Source organism: Lemur catta, chromosome 24, assembly GCF_020740605.2.
Source record: "Lemur catta isolate mLemCat1 chromosome 24, mLemCat1.pri, whole genome shotgun sequence".
Classification (NCBI taxonomy): domain Eukaryota; kingdom Metazoa; phylum Chordata; class Mammalia; order Primates; family Lemuridae; genus Lemur; species Lemur catta.
In genome coordinates, this window is record NC_059151.1 from 13,541,412 (window position 1) to 13,565,625 (window position 24,214).

Here is a 24,214-nt window from a genome sequence, read left to right on the forward strand (position 1 = left end):
AGGGAATCATAGGGACTCCAGAAACAGTATACGTGTGGTAAAACAAAGAACATCTATGTCCAAATAGCCCATATTTCAATTTTGGCCATACTTCCTGTAAACTGCTGCTAGGCCTCTATTAGTTTCTACAAAATAGACCACAGAATGCAATATATTTTTAAACATTTAAGATCATCAAACTGTAAGTTCTTAGTGCAAGAAAATTTAGGCAAGTTCTTTGTTTATATCTTTACCTCCATTTCTTCATCCATAAAATTGAGATGATAACGGTATTTAACTCATACCGTTTTGTGAGACTAATGAGTTAAATTACATAAAGTGCTTTGAACAGTGCTTGAGTTGTAGTAAATGTTCAATAAAATTAACTGAAATTGCTCTCTTTAATAATAAATTTCATGTATTGAACACTTACTCAATACAAGGTACCATGCTGGGAGTTTTCATATATTAGGCTATTAATGTTTATCACAACCGTCAGGTAAACAGTAATAATCCCATTTTGTATATAAGACAATGAAGGCTTAAGATGGCCATGTAACTCTCCAAGGCCCACACCGCTGGTGAGGAAATGAGTCAGGATTTGAATCCTATTACGTGGGAGGGCTCCAAAGCCCATCCTTTTAACCCTTATGCTAAACTGCCTTCCTCAGTCTGTGAACATACGAGAACCCTTCTCATTTACCTCTTGAAAGCAAACAAATCTAGAGTTGATTATAATAGTTTTTACAACTGTGGCAGCTACAATTTAAAATACAAATAACTCACAAGCTATGTAATACTAGCAGGCGAGCCTGTGCATGCTGCCCCAGTGAGCTGTCCTGTTTCTCTGGGTGGGTAAATTGGTTTTTGTTTTGTTTTTGTTTTGTTTGTTTTTTAATGTGTACATTTGTAGGTCTAATTGTCTAAGGGTTAAAGAGAGACAGAGAGAAGCCAAAAACGTCTTCTGCTGTATTCCACAGGAATATCATTTTTTTTTAACACTCTGACTTTAAAAATGAGCCCAGAAAATGGCCTAATTGGCTTATGGACAGGTGACCATGTGGGACTCTAATGCATACAAGCTCCAACCATGCCCTAGGCCCTGCAAGCCTTCCTAGGAATTCCACATGTGCCGTATACAAACCAGTTCCATGTATATTTGGGGGCCGTGCAGGGAGCTACCAAATAGGGTTTTTCAAACATGAACAAAGGCTGTACATTTGTGTGTGTGTATGTGTGTGTGCGCCCGTGTGTGTATTCATACACAAAGTGTGCATATCTGTTTAGGTCATCTCTTTCTCTTCAGCGGACCTAGCCTTTAAAGGATGTGCAGAGAGTAGGTTGCCACAAAATACTCACCACCACCCATGAACATGTAAAATTCTTTCTGAAGCCTGAGAGCAAGTGAGCGAGGCTCTTTTCCAGCGCTGCTTGGTTCATGTAGGTGTGTAATCAATGTTTTCAATCCGTGCTGTTGGAAACCTTCAGTTTACAGATGAAACATTGGAGATTTGGGGATGTTTAGGTGCTTGTTAAAAATTATATGACTATGAAATTTAGGATTGTTTTTTCTAGTTCAGTAAAAAATGATGTTGGTGTTTTGATGGGAATTGCACTAAATCTGTAAATCATTTGGGACAGTAGGTACATTTTAACAATATTGATTCTTCCAATCTGTAAGCACGGGATATTTTTCCATTTGTTTGTGTCATCTACGATGTCTTAGAGCCTGAATAACCAAAGCAATCCTAAGCAAGAAGAACAAAGCTGGAGGCATCATATTACCTGACTTCAAATTATACTACAAAGCTATAAGTAACCCACACACCATGGTACTGGTATAAAAGTAGAAACATAGATCAATGGACCCGAATAGAGAACACCAAAATAAAACCATATAGCTACAACCAACTGATATTTGACAAAACAGACAAAAACATGCACTGGGAAAAGGATGCCTTATTCAATAAATTGTGCTAGGAAAAGTGGATAGCCACATGCAGAATAATGAAACTGGATCCCTATCTCTCACCATATACAAAAATTAATTAAAGATAAAGACCTAAATATAAGACCTGAAACCATAAAAATTCTAGAAGAAAACATAGGAAAAACTCTTCTGGACATTGGCTTAGGCAAAGAATTTATGAGTAAGACCCAAAAGCAAATGCAGCAACAACAAAAATAAATAAATGGGACCTAATTAAACTAAAATGTTTCTGCATAGCAAAGGAAATAACCAACAGAGTAAACAAACAGCCTACAAAATAGGAGAAAATATTTGCAAGCTATACATCCAATGAAGGACTAATATTCACAATCTACAAAGAACTCAAGCAGAAAAAAAAAAACTCCATCAAAATAAATGAGCAGATTTTTTTCTAATGAAGATAGACAAATAGCCAACAAACATGTGAAAAAATGTTCAGCATCACTAATCATCGGGGATATGCAAATTAAGATACCACCTTACCCCCGTCAGAATGGCTATTATTAACAAGTCAAAAAATAATAGATGTTGACATGGATGCAGTGAAAAGGAAACTCTTAGACGTTGCTGGTGGGAATGTAAATTAGTACAACCTCTATGGAAAACAGTATGAAGATTCCTCAAAGAAGTAAAAGTAGAACTACCATTCGACCCAGCAATCCCACTGCTGGGTATCTACCCAAAGGAAAAGAAGTCATTCTATAAAAAAGACACCTGCACCTGAATGTTTATCACAGCACAATTCATCATTGCAAAGATGTGGAATCAACCTAAGTGGCCATCAACTAAAGAATTGATAAAGAAAATAACGTATATATATGCCATGGAATACTACTCAGCCATAAAAAGGAATGAAATAATGTCTTTTGCGACAACGTGGATGGAACTGGAGACCATCCTAACTGAAGTATTTCAGGAATGGAAAAACAAACACCACATGTTTTCACTTATAAGTGGGAGCTAAACGATGGGAATATAGGATCATAAAATGATAAAATGGACATAGGTAACTAAAAATGGGGGAAAGTGGGAGGAGGTGAAGGATAAAAAATTACCTATTGGGTACAGTGCACACTATTCTGGTGATGGATACACTAAAAGCCTTGATTCAGTATTATACAGTTCATCCATGTAACAAAAAATACTTTTACCCTCTAAACCTATTGAAATAAAAAAAATGAATTAATAAAAAAATTAATGACTAGTAGATTGTCAAGCTAGGAATTGAACTCCAATTTTATCATTCTAATCACATGCTTTTCTTAGTGAACCACTTTGCCATTTTAGTTCAAAGGGAAAAACAAATAGCAATGTCTTAAGAAACCATAAGTTGACAGGAAAGTTTATGGAATCATGTATTGATGACCATAGGTAATGGACTCTCTCAAAACAAACCAACTATAATTGAAAAAGACACACTAAGAAATAATGTAGATATTTGTTAGTAAATCTTCCCAACCAAAATCTCACAATGATGCCATAGGAAATATGGGCACAAGCATTTTCATTTGTTCTGCCAAGAATATCTTAAATTATAAGATTTTAAATTCAAAATTTTTTGCTATTATCTTATCAGTCTTTTTATAGAGCTTGTGTTTAAAGACGTAAGTATGATGGGCACAGCGATTCATAGAAATTGCATTGGAATAGAGCATAGCAACATTACCCAGGATTTCTTTTTTTGCACATCTCTTTTGAGGATGACTTACTGTGCACATTACCCCCACACACACACCCGGTTTCTGGTGAGACGTTTAAATTGCAAACAAAGAGCAAGACAGCACATTTCTCAACAATGTGTTTTCATTTTATGTCAAAAATATCATCTTAGGATTTTACCCAAATACTTGAAAATCTAACACAGGTATTTAAGAAACACCACCACCCCTGTGGGGGACAAACTGTCCCCGTTTGCTCAGAACTGAGGGGTTTCTGAAGATTCAGGATTTGCAAGGCCCAAACCTAGACAGTCTCTGGTTGGTCACCCTACAATCAGCCCGATCCCGTATGGACGTGTAGGTTCACAGCCCCCTCGGAAACTGTTGTTTATCCCCTAGATAGCTAATTTGGAGCACTCATAAAGGCCCATTCAGTTCTCATGGGGGCTGCAAATTATTTTCCATCTTTCTGGGTTACAATTTTATGGACTCTTGTTATCTATGAATCTAGCCATAGATTTTGTAATATGTCTGCCCAAATCATGCTCTAGCTTTGAAAGAATGGGGAAGTAACTCCGGCAGAGAGGAGCCCTGAAACAATTGGACAAGATGTATATAATCCTCTGATACTTTTTGGTTAGGCTTTCACCGGCAGTAGCAATCATGATTTCTTTCAGATAATTTACTTTATTCTGTCTTGAACTACTAGCCTAGTGGATCCCTATAAAACCCTTCAAGTTTTCTGATTCCAGAATTCTCTGCTACAGAAAGCAATAGAAAGGAGGTAGAGCTGAGGGAGTAAGTGTGGTAAATTGGGGTATGGGGATGTATAGAGACTTCCAGGGCCTGAGGTTTGGGATGAAGACCTGACCAAGCATATTTCCTTTCCAACATTAAGAATTTCTTGGCACTAAAGAAATGCTTGCTGATAGGGCACTTTATGGTAGGATATTTTATTATCTCTGTCTTGGAAAATGGTACCCACTGATAATCTAATAGAGAGGAGAAACTCACTTCATTAATTTATTATAGCCCAGAATAGGCAGGGTGTTTGATTACAGAGAATATTCTTTTATTTCTGCCAAATTAAAAAATCTGGCACAACACAATAGATGATGTAAAGCTTTTGGTTAAATGCCTTCTGGATTCTATTTTTCGAAAGATCCACCAAGAACTTGCAGTTTAAGCTTTTCCTACCATTTTTATATTTGCTTGGTTTCTTTAGATTTATTTTTATTTTAATAACAAGCTCACACAGGCTGTATTAGCTGTTTTTATCTTTACCTACGTGGAGGCATAGAGGCAGCTGCCCGGGCCCTGACCCCGCAGTGCTACCGACCCCTGTGTCTGTGACCTGGGGCTCAGCTCTTCGTCACACTAGGCTTTGGTTTCCTGATCTGCGAGGTGGAACCTTTGGACTGGTCTCCTCCAGCCTTAGTATTTTATGGCTCAATTTGGATTAAAGGTTGAGGATAAATAAGTAGGGAAGCAAACTTCTTTCAGAGGTGTCAAAAAAGAAAAAAGGAGTATATTTAACTTTTGTTAAATTTCACTTAAAGCATGAGTTCTGTGATCTAGCTTTTGGTTTGCCACGTAGAGTACGCAGAGCCCAGGGGCTTTTGTGATGTGTGCTGCAAAGGCCTATTGCAATTTGTGGACTGTTCCTGATGGAAAGAAAACATTTGGGGGATTTCTGCAAAGCCTGGGGTGCGCTCATCAGTGACCCTTTTGTTTTGGGACGGGGTGGTCCATTATCCTGTCGGCTCTACTTTGTGACGGTTTCACCATCTGTCTAATGTTAGCAATTATTTGTTTCCCGAATTAGTTGATAAAAATCCATGATTTTTGTTTGTTTGTTTGTTTTTAGTAAATGCTTCATATCAAAAAAAAAAAAATCAAAACGATGTGGCTACATACAGTTGTGCCTGGTGCATAACAACGAAATCAGAGAAACAGAATGTTAGAGCCGATCGGGGCCTTAGAGATCAATTAGTCCAGCTCCCTCATTTTGTAGATGAGGAAAAACACTCAGCTAATTGTTGGCAAAGCACAAAACGTGGATCTCCGGATTCCTGTAATATCTTTGTCATTCATGGGAGTACATTACTTCTGACACTTTAAAATTCCTTTGACTCTAAAATGAGAGTGAAACTAGAAGGAACAAAGTTTTAAAAGTTGGACAAAGTTTTAAAAGTTGTTTAATGTAAAAAAAAAAAAAATTCACAGGGGCACAGCTGAAAAGCCAAACATTCCACAAGGTTTATAACAAACAAAATAGATATTTTCTGCCTCTTCCCGCTGGCAATGTGACGCCCCAGAGCCACCCACACTCATTTCTTTAGCTGTTCCTTTTAATATTTGCTTTCACGGTCCTAAATATTTTATACTATTGAATGTCAGCTCATTGGTTTTAGATCACTGGTTTTAGATGCCATGCATGGACTTGCTGGTACAGAATATGAGAACTGAGCTCTTCATGCACATCTGCACCCAAACACCCTTCTCTTCACCCACCCCGTCTTCCCAGTGTACTCCTAGCGTTCATTGTAATTAGGTTAATAGTCAGTGTTTATATTGCATTTTTTTCAATGATATAATTATTTAAATCATATTCACAGCTGGGCCATTCATGGAACAATTATTGCATTTCCTGTCTTGGTCCACATTTTTCACCCCTAGAGTTAGTATGGTTTTGTCGTTACTGTTGCTTGTTACTGTTACTACGCTGCATCGCTATCAGCAATTCACACCCAAACCCTCTGACACAAATGTAAACCTCAAGTCATCTAAATCATCAGATGATTCACCAATTTCATCTGTTCCTGGAGCCGGGGTGCTCTAGCATCCATTGATGGCTTCCTGGGCCTGCAGGCATCCCCCTGCTTCGTTCATTTTGGGCCCCTCGTTGTCTCTCACCTTTGAATTTTCTGGTTCCTGAATCCCATGTCTTGCTACTTCCTAGTTTACTTCTGTATTTGGAAGAGCATATTCTTTAGTAACATCCTGATAAAAGGTGCAAGGAACATAAAATATTTTGAGAATTGTACAGCTGAAAATACCTGTATTCTGAGCTCAACCTTGCTGGATAATTTGGCTGGATATAAAAATCTAGTTTGGAAATCATTTTCTCCTGGAAATGGTACAGCATTGCCCCCATTGTCTTCCAGCTTCCAGTGTTGCGTCACCTTTCACTGTGAAAAATTAGCCAAGCATGGCGGCATGCACCTGTAGTCCCAGCTACTCGGGAGGATGAGTCAGGAGGATCACTTGAGCCCAGGAATTTGAGGTTACAGCGAGCTATGATGATGCCACTGCACTGTAGCCTGGATGACAGAGTGAGACCCTGTCTCAAGAAAACCCCCAAAATGTCCTGTTGGTGTGCTTCTGCCCTACTCTTTAGTCAAGGCAATCAAAAAGGTCCCCTTCTTTTCAAGGAGAGGTGACATAAATACTCGCTGTTGGTGGGAGGTGGCAAGGTTCTGAAAGAGCATGTGGAGTGGGAAGTAGCGGGGCTGGGAAAGGTATATATATGCATGCACATGTATGTAAATATGTGGTATATTTCATAACAAAATGTACATACTTCTGCATTTATAGGTACATATATCATATTCAAATATATTTCATAGTCATGTGTACATTATGTATTTATATATGTACATACGTATGTATGAACTATTCGAGCTCTGTATAACAACATGTGTATCACAACCCTCCTCTCACACGGCCTATCTCCATTGTCTTCCACAGCAGTTATAACCGCCTGGCGTATCGTGTATTTATGTGTTTAGTGTCCATGTACCCTGCATAGAATGAAGCTCCACAGAGGCCAGAACTTTATCGTATTTTATCTGCTGATATATCTTTATTACCCAGAACATGGCCTGGCACATAATGGGGACTCAGTCTTGCCTTTGAGTGCACGGAGGTGTGCATGAATGGGTGTAACCTCCCTTGGGTAGGACCACTGGTTTACCAGCATAGGTGCTGGCTCTCGGGCTGGACACCGAGACACCAGTGAAAGGACAGGTTGGTGGCACTCTCTTCCACACGTAACCCATTGACACATGACAGAGCAAGAACGTCAGTAAAGCTCCTGACACCTGCATTTCCAATCCCATGGGAAATGTAGCTTCTATAATCACTTTTCCTCTGCACTGTACTTCTCTTTCATCGCCCAGCCATTGCTAGGAGCTTCCGTAGAGGGAATTTGGGTGCCAGCTGAGAAGCGTTATGGAAACACGGAGCCAGATGCAAGGGTTCCGTTGGCCTTCCACAAGCTGGAATCGCGAAGCCTCATAAAGTCATAGTTAATCAGCTGCCTGCTTTGCCTGTAGGGGTTTTCGGTAGCTCATAACAGCACTTATTACAGAAAGTGTGGAAGTTGCTACTCACACATCTTTTGACACATTAAGGGTCAAGTAAAAATCATGAGAAAAGACCTTGTTTGACTTTAGAAAAATTAAAGCCCTCAAAGCATAAAAAGCAATAAAAGATGATTGTGTGCCTTTCGTCAGATATGAGATACATTGTAAGGAATCCCTTGTGACAAGTACTGCCACAGCGTTGGCTGTAAACACCTTATATTGGATGCTAAGCGTGATAGTCACTCAGATTCTTGACACGATTGTGTGATCTCCTCCATGGAAGCTTCGGTTCTGATGAAACACTACCTACTAGCTTCAGTGGGAAGGAACAACTAGAAAATTCATGAATTACATAATGTTTCTGTGGCACAGCATTCTTAACATCTTAAATTTTGATTACAGTTGCCAAAAGAATAATATTAAGTGCTAAATTGTGATATTCAATACTATTTGGGGAAAATCAAACATCTCTATATTCAAGATGCCATCAAGAATATTTCTATTAAATCCCAAAAAAGAAGCTTCTATATGAGAACTGCGACACAGCAATAATCTATGAATTCTCTTAATTTTTTATTCTAGTATCAGCATCAATCTGGGATCACATATAAGCATAAATTTTATGATCAAAAGTGTTTATAGAATAGACACACGGACAAGAAGATGCTACTTATTAACCATCAAGATGACATACCTGGTCTTTGAGACCATTTTTAGGAAGTGGTTATGGATGTGAATCATTAATTCAAAAAGTTCTGTGAAGTAGCAGTTGAGAGGAATGTGAGCCATGTCCTTGAAAACTATTCTTCACAGGTAGTTCCGGTGGGCATGGTGTGGGAGAACAGCAATGGCCGGCACAGTGTTAGACTTTTCCATTCATGGAAAATAGATACCTTTGGTTGAAATATAAATAAAGGAGTTCACTACCACCATCATCATTATCATTGTCATCACCATGATAGAAAGCATTTATTGAGTACTTTATAATGTGCCACAAACATTAAATACTATATGCATTATATATTAATGTGTTTACTCATCACAACATTCTTTTGAGACAGTTACCATTAATAGCCCATTTTATAGATGAGCACACTGAAGGACAAAGAGTTAAGTATTTGGCCAATATCACAGAGCTAACAGAGGGCACAGTCAGGATTTACGCTTGGCTATGGGCTCCCGAGTTCAAGCTCTTAACCACACTGCTATATTTCTTCAAAAAGGTACAACATCATCTATAAAGAAAAATTTTCAGTTCTAATCCAGAAGGTGATGAAATAGTAGAAATTTGGAATGCCATCAGGTGTCGGGGTACAAGAACTAAAATGCAGATTCAGAGATGGGCACACACTGTCCTACGTCACCTGCGTAAGAAGTGGTTCGTTCGCTGTTGGGTAATAGTAATAGTCCTTAATCTACGCCAAGAACTAGCTCATCTAATCCGTGAAACAATCCAAAGGAGTAGATACTTGATTTACAGATGAACTCTGGTTCTGAGAAAGATTAAACAACTTGTTGATCATCCACAGTCAAGAACCACTTTGAATGTAGGTCATCCAAATCCACATCTGTTCTCGTAATCTCCATCTTCATGGTTCTCCCTCCTGGAAGCACAGTGGAATTCCCAGCAGAGCCCTTAATGAAGCCAGTGGCTGGCCCCACTTCTAGACATTCTATTTTAACTGGTCTTGGGGGGGCCTGGGAATAGGCAGTTTATAAAAGCTCCCACATAAATTAACATGCATTTAGGGCAAAGAACCACTACACACCTGAAACTGTTCCTCAACTTAAAATTATCTTTGATCTCAACCTCTAAAATATAATAATCTAGATTGTTCTTTCCAGGATGAGGAAGGTATGAACAGGAAACTTAAGCGACTGAAAACCTTACATATTTTTTTTTTTTTTTGAGACAGAGTCTCACTCTGTTGCCTGGGCTAGAGTGCCGTGGCATCAGCCTCGCTCACAGCAACCTCAAACTCCTGGGCTCAAGCGATCCTCCTGCCTCAGCCTCCCGAGTAGCTGGGACTACAGGCATGTGCCACCATGCCTGGCTAATTTATTTTTATATATTTTTAGTTGTCCAGCTAATTTCTTTCTATTTTTAGTAGAGACCGGGTCTCACTCTCGCTCAGGCTGGTCTCGAACTCCTGACCTCGAGCGATCCTCCCGCCTCGGCCTCCCAGAGTGCTAGGATTACAGGCGTGAGCCACCGCGCCCAGCCTGAAAACCCTACGTACTTTTTTATATGAGTTTTGAGACACAAGACATGGGCATTAGATGTGAAGTGGATTTCTTGAGCCATTCACAAATAATTAGGTTGTTTTGGATAAGATGTCATAATCTGTAATTCATTTTTTTCTGGTCTTCGTGACAGATAATCTTTCCATAATATGTGATCTATTTAATTTACTGACGTATTACTGTAATTTTATCTTTAGTAAACCTGGCCCACACTTTTTTAGCTACTGCAGCTCTGATTCATAGAAGTATGAGACAGTGGTCACCTGAATCATGCCACAAGTGTCTCAGCAAACTACAGTGTAGGTGGCAGCAAAGATTATTACCTCATTATGTAAAAACACATCCTTCTGTGGTCTATATTTATTTCTTTTTAAAAGTGAAAGAACAAGAAAGAAAACATTGAGCTAATGGACAAGTTTGAAAAAGAATGTTATAAGGGTAAAAAAATATCTAGTCTCTAAAATAATACCTAACATCTGGATCAAAATGTGGTAGGTGTTTGATAAAGTGAAAACGCTTATCTGGACAGCTGTTATTTGACCAGATAAAAAGAATGAAAAGAGAGAAACACAGATCTGACAATTCTGTTTTAGTCAATGCCCCGGCAGTAGGCTTTGTGCTGGAAGAGTTGATAATTATTGTGGGTATTGTATTCAAGCGTCATCAGAGCTAAAAGGCTAAGTGCTTTGGCCATTTTTGAAATGTTAGCTAAAAATCTGGGAAAAAGAAAGCAAGCGTGGATATAAAATTTGCTGTGGTGATGCGGCCAGGGAAACAAGGTAATCTGAAACCACAATTTAAAATTAATTTTAATCTTCTTGTCATAAAACTTAGAGAAAAGTAACCATAATGTGTGGAATTTTACTTTTCCCTATTAATTACATCTATCAAAAGATAGGTAAAGTCTATCTGATAAAAATGTTTCTCCTCTGGAAAGGGTAACAAGTTCTGGAAAATTCAATTGCTGGTAAATCCATAGAAAGTAAAATACAGACTTTTCTGTTCTAATATCATTAGGAATATTCAGCATCATCTTTTAATATCTTTAAAATCATAGTGGTCATCCTTCCTCCTGACCTGTATCATATGATTTTAATTGATTACTAAATTTTGTTGAACAGATTCCAAAATTTCCTCACTTATTCATACTCTTTAGAATATCCCTTTATTAGTCAGAAATAGAAGATATGAATCTCAAATTTATTTTTACTACCAACATAAATTTTTAAACTTTCCTTCTCATTTATGAAGTAGAACTTTAAGCTGTAGACAAACGTGATTTCTTTGTTTAGTAAGAAGGTTCATTTCCCAAAATCTATTATCTTTTACTGTGTCTCTGTAAGTGTCAGCTGTCCACAGTACAGCGCTGGGCTTGGATTCACAACGTACAAATCCCAAAGCCCTGAGTTATCCTGGATGGGAGTATCTGCTGTATACTCTGTGGAGCGTGAACAAGCCAGCACCCCTTTATCTTAATATCCTCATCTGCAGGATGCCCCCTTCCTGCCTTGCTGGGTTGATATGAGGAGTGTGATAAATGTGAAACTGCTTTGAAAACCATTCATTGTTTTATACGCATAGAGAACTGTAATCAAGGTCTTCTTAAATCATGGAATCTGCATCTCGTCTTGTTTGACAGCAAAATAGAGGGCAGTGCTTTGACATATCACATATATCTGAGAAAGGAGTTGTAGATAAAACTCCGATTACAAGAAACTCACTGCGTCTAGTGATCATAACAAATCATTAACAAAACTTCTCAGCCTCTGTTATCCCATTTGTAATATAAGTATAGTAACATGTAATTGTACGTAGTGCTTGAGGTGGGTTTGGAAGGAATAGCCGGACACACTTTGGTTCTGTGCTGCCAAGGAGATGCAGCCCATTAACGCATCAGACTGTAGCACTGTGAAACCCGCATGTTCTTACTTGCAGCGTTTTCATCTTACAACAGGGTTGGTTTTTTTTTCTGTTTTTTTTTTAAGACTGGGCCTAAAGCAACATCCTCTGATTATAACATATCTCCATTCACCTCACTGTTTATTTCTCAGAGCACAAGAAACATGTATAAGACACTTTCACTGTATTTGTATCTAAGCCAAGTAAGTGTAAGATTGTGGCTGTCTGTTGGCTCTCAAAACACACTTGGCTCTTCTGCAGGGGAGGCAACAGAGTCATCTTGCTGAAGCTCAGCTGCTTTTCCTGGCCCCGGGCCCCAGCCTTGCCATTAGTGCTCCCACATTGGCACCTGTGTGCCACGGTGCTGTGATGTCTCGCTTTTGCTTTCAAATGCCATTAGTGCTGTTTTGCCCATCTCCTCTTCGGCAGCTGAGAGTGGGCCTTGTGCTTCCTCGTAACTCAGGCAGCAGCCGATACAGCACTTACCCAGGGTGTGCTCTGTAGGCAGTTGTGACAAACAGCCCGACCCTGGCTGCCGGACCCACATGCTGGAAAGTGGTGAGGAAACAGCAAGAGCTAACGACTGGGGTCCCCTGTCTATGCCCCATGAGCAGGTGTCTCTTGCTCCTACCCTCCAGCCACGCTGGAAGACTTTTGGTCTCCCAGCACGACCTGCAGCCTCCCACATCCGTACTTCGATTGTTTGGCTTTAACTGCCCACGATGCCTAACCCCACCTCTACCCTGCTTTTGAATGTTTTATCATCTGTCAAAGACGTCTCAAATGCTACCACCCTGGGCTTGTGCATTTCTTGCAAAATTTTGTCAGCAGTCTCTCCGATGAGTCTGACTCTTGATTTACACTACTGTTAGGTGACTTGGCATGTTCTTCCTTGTATATTCTTATTTCATTATTTCCCTTATTATTTGGGCCCCAGTAGAGACATTAGCTTTGTGACCTTGGGAAAGTCATTTAACCTCATTGTGCCTATTTTTTTCATTCATTCAATGAGGATTACAACAGTAACCTACCTCAGAAAATTGTTTTGAAGATTAAATAAGTTAATATAAATAAGTACAGACCTTAGACCAATGTCTGGGTATATAGCAAATATTATGTAAATTGTTATTTGTGGTAATATTATTGGACCTCTCATATATATTATAAATGTGGATGTACATATCTGTGTTTTCTAAGAGAAATTGAACTTATCCTTCTTTATATTCCCATTGCCTAACCTAGTTTCTGATATTTAGTAGGTTCTCAATATATTTTTTAAATAAGTAAATTAAAAAATTGCCATTGTAATTCTCTGAAGATTGAACTTTGCCTAAACTGAGTCCACATTGCTTTAGTTTGATGAATTTCTAAGCAATTCAACATTTCAGTGAGAAATAAATCTTTATGAAACTTCAAAATGTCCTCAAACCCAGGGTGTAATAACTAATTTTTTATCTATTCACTTAGCTTAGCTGTTAATAAATGCAAATCCCAGATAAAGTAACTCAGTCCTTACCTTACTAGTTTAATTACAGGATCCATAACAATGTACAATTGTTCTAATATCTAGACAAAATGTTAATGTAGAATATGCTATTAATAGAAAACTAGATGTGACCCACTATTTCAACGTTATGTTTATATGTGCTAAGGCTAAACCATTGTTCATTTCTATAGAATTTTAAACTACTTCAGAGGCACTTTCAGACAAAGTGAATAACATTAAATCCTCTATCAATTGTCACATGAATTTTGTTTCGAATTTGAAGAGACTGTTTTAAATTTACACATATCTTATTGTGAAACCATCCTTCCGTCAAACACCATGGCCTTACCTTTTGAAAATGAACTGTCTACATCTGGAACCAGAAAAGTCCCTCTCAAAAGCTATGTAAAGCTAATGCTGAAGTTAATCTGCACAAATTTGTGTAAACTTCATGTCAGGCTACACATTCACAGGCGTCACTTCCAAATTAAAATGGATATTAGACACACTGATTTTTCGTGAGACACATCCTGATTTGTTTTAGGCTGTGGTCATGAAAATTAGGAAGTATTTTTAAAAGTAACTGCAATATATCTAATAAATCACTTGAAGTTTTAAAATGCTAAGCTGTCAGTTCACAACGACGAGGTTGTGCGATTCTCGGTGGCAGAATGAAGTGGGCGGAGCTCGTGGCACAGGATTTGCAGAACATGAACAGCCTTGGTTAGAGCCCCCACAGAATAAAACTTATTTCATTATTACAAGTTTAAATTTTCAGATTTCTGATATTTTTCTTCCAAAGTGAGCTTATTGGTTTTACGGATTCTCTTCTATTTTGCTTTTACAGGCGGGTGTGGGGGAAGTATATTTCTTTAATCACAGTGTTGTTTCTTCTACTAGAAAAGTTTTCCATTGTATTTTACCTTAAATCTGCTGCAAATTTACTTTTAACATATTTGTTCTAGTATCAACATATCAAATTTATTCTACTGTAGTTTTTGGTTATTGTGGTGCATAAAATGAATTTTTGTCGAGAAATAATGTTCCTTAAATAGATCTGTATTTAGGTAAGATCTAAGAGGGCACATCCTGCAGATATACCCATCAAAGTTAAGTGTGATAGGAAAGGTCATCTGATCACTGATCAGAATGGAATCTGGCAAGCTGGGAGAGGATGAATGTGGTGAGCGATGGACATATATCTATAGAGAGAGAGATATAGACATGTGGACCTTTTGTATAATTTTATCTATCATAATTTTCCCCCACAGGAATAGTGCCCTATGAATTGTTACTTGCCCTCAAATGGAAGGCAATTTTGTGAAGAAATTTTATTTATTCTTCCACTATGTCTTCATTGAATTTATAATTTACCTTTTTTGCCTGTCGATTTTAAATATTTTAAATACTCTGATCAATAAGAATTGATACTTCTCATTTTGTATTTGGAAGCTAGGGATTATTTCAGCCACATGAACATTTACTGGGAATAGATTTGCAACAATATAAGTTTTAAGAATCTTTCTATTTAATTTGTCAAATAACACTTATTTTCTGATACTTAGTAATAATGGAAACTTCAAGCATCTTTTATTTCATTTGTCAAATGACACTTATCTAATAGCTAAAGAGTATAATCTTTGAGGGAAATTTCTAGGTCTCTAAGTGGTATTTTATGTTTGCTTCTGGCTTGAATTTCAGAAGCCACTTGCTCCTCTGTTTGAGATAAATGCTATGATGACAATGCTAGTCTTTTATTATTTGGCTTGTTTTTGCACATTTGGTTCTCTTTGGCCCTTACTTAAATTATCAAAGCTTCAGAAGAAAGGACAAAAAACAAAAAACAAACAAAAGAATTGGCTCTTTGCAATACTCCAATAGTCTACATAAATGCAGTCCTGAGTTCCTCTTCTCTAACTTCAGTCTACTGACTTGGAAACATGTAATTCCATCTATTATTTACTTTCTGTGTAGTTTTCCCCAAATTAAAGTGTGTTTTAAAAATTTGGATTAATTGGGGTATTCAAAGCAGCATAATAATTTATACTTTTGACATAGTGGCATTCTGTATTTCCTCTACAAATCTTTATTAATGTACGAGGATGGAGTTCCTATTTCATTTAGTTTACTCAGCATTTTAATTTCTATAGTATAGAAAGAAACTTTCATGGGAAGTTATATGAATCTGCTTTTAGGCCATATTCCTAGACTACCTAAGGGCAAACATTAAAAGATGTCATTAGAGCTAAGATATTACACTGTCACAATGTCCCCTTAAAATTTTATTTTTGAGGATTCTATATTTGCTATTATTTGTGGCTTTAGTATAATATTGGTCATTTATTCCTAACATGTAGTAAGAATAATCTGTTATTGCCATTTGAATATTATCTCAGCTTCTTTAGCCGAGTACATTCATTTGGGGTAATATTTAAAATATTACAAGGTCAATTTGTTACTCTTATAGCATATGTTGTCTTCTCATCCCACAGACTGCCATGTGTTTTAAAAGCTGGTAAAGTCATTTAAAATCAACACTGTGGAAAGTTGGGCAAGAGTTGGGCCAATTAGAGTCTCATAAAATGATCTGGAAACCAACTGCCATGTGAAGATTGTTTTTATTCACTCCTTCAGAATCCGAATATTATGATCAGTTTGTACAGTACCAGATGCCGAAGCCATGTGGAGCTTGATATACCTCAGTCAGCAAGAAGTTCTCTTTTTAGTTTATCTTTGATAATGTCTGATTTTAATCTCAATAAACATTGTGTGTTGCAAGGATTACCTATAGGTGGAAATATTACATTGAGCATGTTTAACTGATAGATTTTGTCATTTAATCTAGACCTTTCATTTAGAGAAGTGAGAATCAATGTAAGCACAAAGTTTTAATCCAGTCTCCTCACCCAAAAGCAAATGGACCGGGCATGGTGGCTCACGCCTGTAATCCTAGCACTCTGGGAGGCCAATGCGGGAGGATTGCTTGAGGTCAGGAGTTCAAGACCAGCCTGAGCAAGAACAAGACCCTGTCTCTACTAAAAAATAGAAAGAAATGATTTGGACAGCTAAAAATATATATAGAGAAAAAGTTATCTGGGCATGGTGGCGCATGCCTTGTAGTCCCAGCTACTTGGGAGGCTGAGGCAAGAGGATCGCTTAAGCCCAGAAGTTTGAGGTTGCTGTGAGCTAGGCCGACACCACGGCACTCTAGCTCGGGCCACAGAGCGAGACTCTGTCTCAAAAAAAAACAAAAGCAAATGAATAAGACTTTTGCCCTGATTATCTATTTCTTTATTTTCCATTTCAGCTAAAAGGACTGAGTTTATTGTAGTGAAATAAATAAAATACTGTATTCTAATCATTTTATTTGTCTTTCTCTTCCAATCCAAATGTGATGTTTTTCAGGTGGGAATTGTATCTCTTTTTCTATTTTTAACTTACTTTCCTTAATAGCTAACAGAGTATTTAGCATGTGGTAGTCCTACATAAACACTTGACACATGAAGTCAACCTCTAGCCCCAGAAAAAGAAACCATGCTTGCTGAAAAGTAGATGTCTATTTTGTACAATGAAGGAAATTCCAATATGTGCAGATTACGTTTGTTGAGCCCTTGCTATGAAGATGTGATGTGTGTTTTTCTTACATTATTCCAACTTAACCCTACCAGCAAACTGATGACATAGATATTACTATCTACGTTTTGCATGGTCTAATTTTGAGGCTTAGAGTTAAGGATCTCACCCAATATCACACACCTAATAAATAATTGAGCTGTGATTTGTTCTTAAATTGACTGCAAAGTCCCTGGTCTGTCCACTACACCACACAGCCAAGCATTCAAGTGATTAGATCTCAGCGTGCCGTGAAACTTGTCTCTGAAGCCATTGTTGATTTTATTAAACAGTTATTAATATATCATTAGCTCTAGCATGGTTTTCAAAATAAATATGACTGTAAGTGTAAGGAACCCCAACAAGAAGCATTTGTTTTTTAGCATAAATATTTCTAAGATCCTCTTATTCTTGAGAAAACAGTATCTTCTTAGCCTGATTATACAAACTATCAATTGTCCATACTATTTACAAAAGTGCTCAAAGTAGTCAAAGTAGGCTATTTTTTCTTAATTTGGAAGAAGGTTCCTTTCAGACATCATTGGGTTTCAGGTTTATTATTTTTGTGGAAATGTCATATGGCTTAAGAGTGTTATGATAAAAAAAAATGATTCTTTTAGGTTTCAACCTCAGTATACATGCACGTGCATCTACACATTTTCCCAGTGCCTCTTATTAATGCACAATGATTTTGAGCTCATAATGCCTAAGATTGTGAACAATATATAGTAATTTTTGTGCAATTCCTGAAATCCTTGAAAATCATTCCTGTTATTCAATTAGTAAAAAGTTCCTTGATATGGTTTAGAGAGTATTATGGATACTTAAAAATACATTCTTAACCTACCTTATGAAATATATAGGTCAGGCTAATTGGAAACAAAGAATAGCTTCATTAAACAATGATTTTAATACCAAACCATAAAAATATCAATCATGTCAAACCCTCTACTACTAAAGCTACATGATTTTTCATATTACCATTCAGTGAAATCCACCAAAGGGAAAATATAATGGAAATATAAAATGAGTTACTACATCAGGCTCACTAAGAAAATACTTAAAATATGTTTATTTTCAAAATTCCACTGGAAACCAGGGGTTGTGGTGCTTCTCTGGACATTAGTGTTTCTTTAAATTAAAAAAAATAATTAATAAATTCCTTCGGGTTCTCATTGGCAAAAGTGGATGATAAACCAAATTGATGAAATCAGTATGTGGGTCAAATATCTTTTCATACCAAAGCTATGATGAATTTAAAAAGGCTTTAATATGGATGCTTCTGATTTTTATATTTTATTTTAAAATATTATGTGGGTACAAATATTTTTCATTTCATAGATCGCTTTTGTAATGCTTAAGTCCCATCTATAGGTGTGCCCATCACCCAAGTAGTGTTCATTGTACCCAGTAGGTAGGTTTTTTGTCCCTCCCCCTGCTTGATTTCCACTGAGTTTTACTTCCCCTCTGGCACACATGTGCTCATCGTTTACTTCCAATTTAATGGTGAGTACATGTGGTGTTTGTTTTTCCATTCTTGAGATACTTCACTTAGGAGAATGGTCTCCAGTTCCATCCAGATTGATGCAAAAGGTTTTAATTCATCTTTTTTTATGGCAGGGTAGTTCTCCATGGTATATGTATACCACATTTTATTAATCCACTCAAATTGATGGACACTTCGGTTGATTTCACATCTTTGCAATTGTAAATTATGCTGCAACAAACATCCTAGTACATGTGTCTTTTTGATGAAAAGTTTTCTTTTCCTTTGGGAAATAGTCAGATTGCTGGATCAAATGGTAGGTCCACTTGTAGTCCTTTGAGGAATCTCCATACTGTTTTCCATAGGGATTGTACTAATCTGCAGCCCCACTAACAGTGTATAACCATTCCTTTCTCTCTGCATCCATGCCAGCATGTATTGTTTTTGGACTTTTTAATAAAAGCCATTCTAACTGGGGTAAGGCGATATCTCATTATGGTTTTAATTTGCATTTCCCTGATAAGTGATGTTGAACAGTATGTTTGTAGGCCTTTTGTCTTTCTTCTTTGGAGAAGCTTGTGTTCATGTCTTTTCCCCCCTTTTTAATAGGGTTGTTTGTTTTTGTCTTGCTGATTAGCTTGGGTTCTTTGTAAATTCTGGATATCAGCCTTTTACTGGATGTATGGCTTGCAAATATTTTCTCCCACTCTGTAGGTTGTCGATTTGATTGTTTACTTAGCTGTACAGTAGCTTTTTGGTTTTATAAAATCTCATTTATATATTTTTATTCTTGCCATGATTTCCATTGAGGTCTTAGTCATAAATTCTTTGCTCAGGCTGATATCTATGAGTTTTTCCTAAAATGTCCTCTAGAACTCTAATGGTTTGATGCCTTAGATTTAAGCCTTTTATCCATCTTGAATTAATTTTTGAAAGTGGTGAGAGGTAGGGGTCCTGTTTCATTCTTCTGCATGTGACTATCCAATTTTCCCAGCACCATTTATTAAACAAGGCTTCTTTTCCCCAGTGTATGTTGTTGCTTTGTTGAAAATCAGTTGGTTGTAGGTAGATGGCTTTATATCTGGGTTCTCTGTTCTGTTCCATTGGTCTATGTCTCTATTTTTGTACCAATATCATGCTGTTTTGGTTACTATTGCCTTGTAGCATAGTTTGAAGTCTGATAAAGTGATGCCTCCACATTTGTTCTTTTTGCTTAAGATTGCTTTGGCTATGCAGGCTCTTTTCTGGTTCCAAACAAAGTGTGGAATTATTTTTTCTAGATCTGTGAAGTATAACACTGGTAATTTGATGGGGCTGGCATTGAACCTGTAAATCACTTTCAGTAGTGTGGACATTTTAACAATGTTAATTCTACCAATCCATGAGCATGATATGTTTTTCCATTTATTTGTATCTTCTGTGATTTATTTCCTCAGTTTCTTAGTTCTCCTTGTGGAGATCTTCCACCTCCTTGGTTACGTATATTCCTAGGTATTTTATTTTCTTTGTAGCTCTTGTGGATGGTATTGAGTCTTTGATTTGACTCTCTGCTTGAGTGTTATTGGTCTGTAGAAATGGTACTGATTTAGGTACATTTATTTTGTATCCTGAGACTTTGCTGAAATTATTTATCAACTCCAGGAGTTTCTTGGTGGAATATTTAAAGTTTCTAGATATAAGATCATATTGTCAGCAAACAGCAATAGTTTGACCTCCTCTTTTCTGATTGGATACACTTTATTTTTTTTCTCCTGCCTGATTGCTCTGGCTAGGACTTCCAGCACTATGTTGAATAGAAGTGGTGACAGTGGGTATCCTTGTCTCATTCTAGTTTTTAGTGAGAATGCTTTTATCTTTTACTATTCAATATGGTGCTGGCTGTGGGTTTGTCATCTATGGCTTTTATAATTCTGAGATATGTTCCTTCTATGCCTAGTTTGTTTGAGGGTTTTTATCATGAAAGGGTGCTGAATTTTTTCAGATGCTTTTTCTGCGTCTGTTGAGATGATCATATGGTCTTTGTGGTGAATTATATTTATAGATTTATGTATATTGAACCATCCTTACCTCCCTGGGATGGAGCCCAGCTGGTCCTGGTGGATTGTTTTTTTTTTTTGATGTGATGTTGAATTTGGTTTTCTAGTGTTTTATTGAGGATTTTTGCATCTATATTCAGAAGGGGTATTCATCTGTATTTTTCTTTTTTTCTAGTGTCCTTTCCTGGTTTTGATATCAAGGTGGTACTGGCTTTGTAGAATAAGTTGGGGAGGATTCCCTCCTTCTCAATATTACAGAATAATTTTTGTAGTGTGGATACCAGGTCTTCTTTGTAGGTCTGATAGAATTCAGCTGTGAATCCATCTGGCCCGTGGCTTTATTTATTTTGTTGTGAGGTTTTTTATTACTGTTTCAATTTCACTATTCATTACTGGTCTGTTCAGGAGTTCTATTTCTTCCTGGTTGAGTCTTGGGAGCTTTTTGTTTCCAGGAATTTATCCATTTCCTGTATGTTCTCTAGTTATGTGCATAAAGATTTACGTAGTATTCATGCATGTTGTTTTGTATTTCTGCAGTATCAGTTGTAATGTCTCCTTTTTCATTTCGGACTGAGCATATTTGGATCTTTTCTGTTCTTGGTTAATCTAGCAAGAGGTCTGTCAATTTTGTTTATATTTTCAAAGGACCAACTTTTTGTTCCACTGATCCTCTGTATTATTTTTTTGTTTTACAATTTATCATGAAGGATGCTTCTAATTTTTAAAAGGACATTCCAAATGCACAGCATGTGCCTGATCATTTCAATCACTTTTATTAAGAACAAAACTATAAATCATTTGAATAGTCACTTGAAGTTATGGTAACAAAATGTGACCTATGTTAAATCCAGCCAAGCTCCATCTCTTTCCCTAGATGCTTTTGCACAAATGGAACTCTCACTGGTGTTGTTTAGCTTTCTCTGTGAGCATCAGTATGCTCCATAACTGTAGACTGTATGACACCTTCAGAGATTATAAACAAACACTAGCAATTCTGAGGATAACAGGTTTCTGTCCTTTCTCACTTAATTTTGTCTTCTAAGAACATGTAGTGGAACTTATTTCAGAAAGACAAATAAACAGAAATACCCTTACTCAGTTTCTTTCTTGTTTTTGAAGATGGAGAGAAAACACTTTATTATTTTATTGTCTTTCACTGTATAATACTTGATGTAATTAAGAATATCTTTTGAACTGCAAAAGATACAGAAATGTTAGAAGAGAAGCAATGCTCATAGTTTTTTAAGAAAAATAGTTGTGTCTAATTTTATTCAGAAGTTCATTATTGCACCTAAATTTTATGATTATTGCTTTCTTTGCATTTTAAAGTAGTTGCAGTAAGTTTCATTTTACATTAATTTATTGTTTATTACATATGTTCTATTTCCCCAGTTATTCTTTTAGTACCATGTGTCATTGAGCACTTATAGATGGCACAAATATATTATCGATCTGTAACATAATAAAGTATTTAAATAGAAACTTTAAAACTACTTCTTATTTACACAGGCATCAAATGCAGATTTATTAAGGTTAATGCATATTATTGAAAATTACATTCTTTTTTTCAGATCCAAGAAATTGGCAGAAATTATGAGCAAGAAAATGATTATGAACAGGATATTATCTCATTTTCCACATACATTCCTTGTAAGTTTTCCATATGTTATGTATATAAGTGACTTTTATGTTATGGTATATGTGACTGGAAAAGTAAGCTGAAGAGAATTTGGAAAGGTGGTTAACTGAATGGCTTTTAATCTGTAATAAGGTAGAGATACTACTACATTATATTGCTAATTTAAATGTTTGTTATAAGTTCAAGGTTTAATAATCAAACAGTAGTTTTTCCTACCCAAAGAGAATGCATAAGTCCTGTTGCTGTAAATACTGTATTTTGCAAATATATTTTTTTGTTTTTGTTTGTTTTTTTTAAACATAATCACAGTCTTTGCAGAGCTTAGTTTTCTCAGTTATGAAATGAGATGGTTAGACTAGGACACTCTAAGGTCCTCCCTGGCTCTAATAGTTGTAATTCTATTAATATATTCCAATGTCTGAAGACTGATGCAGTGTTCCTACACGTAAGTAAACTCTCCCTGTTATGCCAGCTTCCACCGGGTTGCGATGGCTTGCTCAGCCTCTTCACCAGCATGTCTGATAGGCGTCTCACACACGACAATTTTGGAAACCCTGCCTCCCCCCATTCCCAAACCTCTCCCCCTGCTGACTCCCCATCTCAGTACATGAAAACTCCTTCCTTCTTTTGTTCAAGTCATTTCAAATTCTTGGATTCATCTTGGCTTTTTTGCTTTTCTCCTGCCCCATATCCAATCTGTCATACAATAGTTTTCGTTTACCTTCAAAATATTGCCAGGACTTAAGCATTTCTCGCCTCTTTCACTGTTATTTATCCTGGTCTACGCTATCATCAGCTCTCCATTGGATTATTGCAGTATCACAGTGGAGAAATGAAAGGCTAAATACCCTGTAATGCTCAGGACAGTCTCTCAAGACAAAGGATTATCCAGTCCAAAATGTCAGTAGTACTACCACTGCCAAGAAACACTACAATACTGATTTCCCCGTTTGCTGCCCCTCATGTTCTATGCTTCCTGGAGGAACTAATTACTCACTCTTCTGTTCCAATCCCTCCAACACTTTCCCATTTTACTCATAATCCTCCTCATCACCTGCAAGTCCCTAGATAATCTTTCCGTCCCATCTCTGACCCCTCCCTGGCGTGCTGCCATCTCATGCAGCAAGCGTCCTCCTGCCTCAGGGCATGAGCTCCTTCTCTGCACTTCCTGCATAGATCCACCTGGCTGGCTTCGTCATTTCTTCCTTCATAATATGACCCCTCCTCTGTGATTGCTTTTAAATTCCCTTTTGCTGCTTTTTTTTCTTCATTGCAGTTAACAACATTTAAAGTGATATTTTATTTATTATATCTGATTGTTGTTTGTTGCCTGTCGTCTCCTTCTACAGTACATGCTTAAAGGGATCAGGACATTTTTGTTTTTATTGTATCTCCAGCGTCGGTAACAGTACCTAGTCTAAGCTCAATTAAACATTATTGGCCACAGGTTTTTCAAATGGCAGGCTGACCTACAAATCAAATAAAATTAAATATAATTATTTAATAAATGACTTAACCAGTATACTTCGGCAAAATTAGTAAACTCCTTCAAACATTATTGCAGAATACAAAAATGCTAACTATTAAATTAATGGATTAATGCACCAAGTTTGAAAGTTATATATCTTATCATTTTTAATGACAATAAAAAATGATGATTAAGGCCATTATTGATAATGACTGTGTTCATCATGACATTTAGTTTTCAGAAGAATTGACTCTATAAGAAAACATTATTTTGGTTCCTTGTAAAGAAAAGTCTCATTTCTACAGTTTGGAGCTGTGGACTCTGGTATCTGAAGCACCGTGTGGCTGGGC

General features: G+C 37.0%; 1 protein-coding gene across 2 annotated transcripts in view; it reads left to right on the forward strand.

The window, feature by feature from the left end:
• BANK1 (B cell scaffold protein with ankyrin repeats 1) overlaps positions 1–24,214 on the forward strand; it is a 237,814-nt gene that overhangs the window by 176,204 nt on the left and 37,396 nt on the right. For both annotated transcript variants that reach the window (XM_045536640.1, XM_045536641.1), the window contains exon 8: positions 22,329–22,407. In XM_045536640.1, coding sequence (XP_045392596.1) covers positions 22,329–22,407 — 79 coding nt within the window. The remainder of the gene's footprint in view (positions 1–22,328; positions 22,408–24,214) is intronic.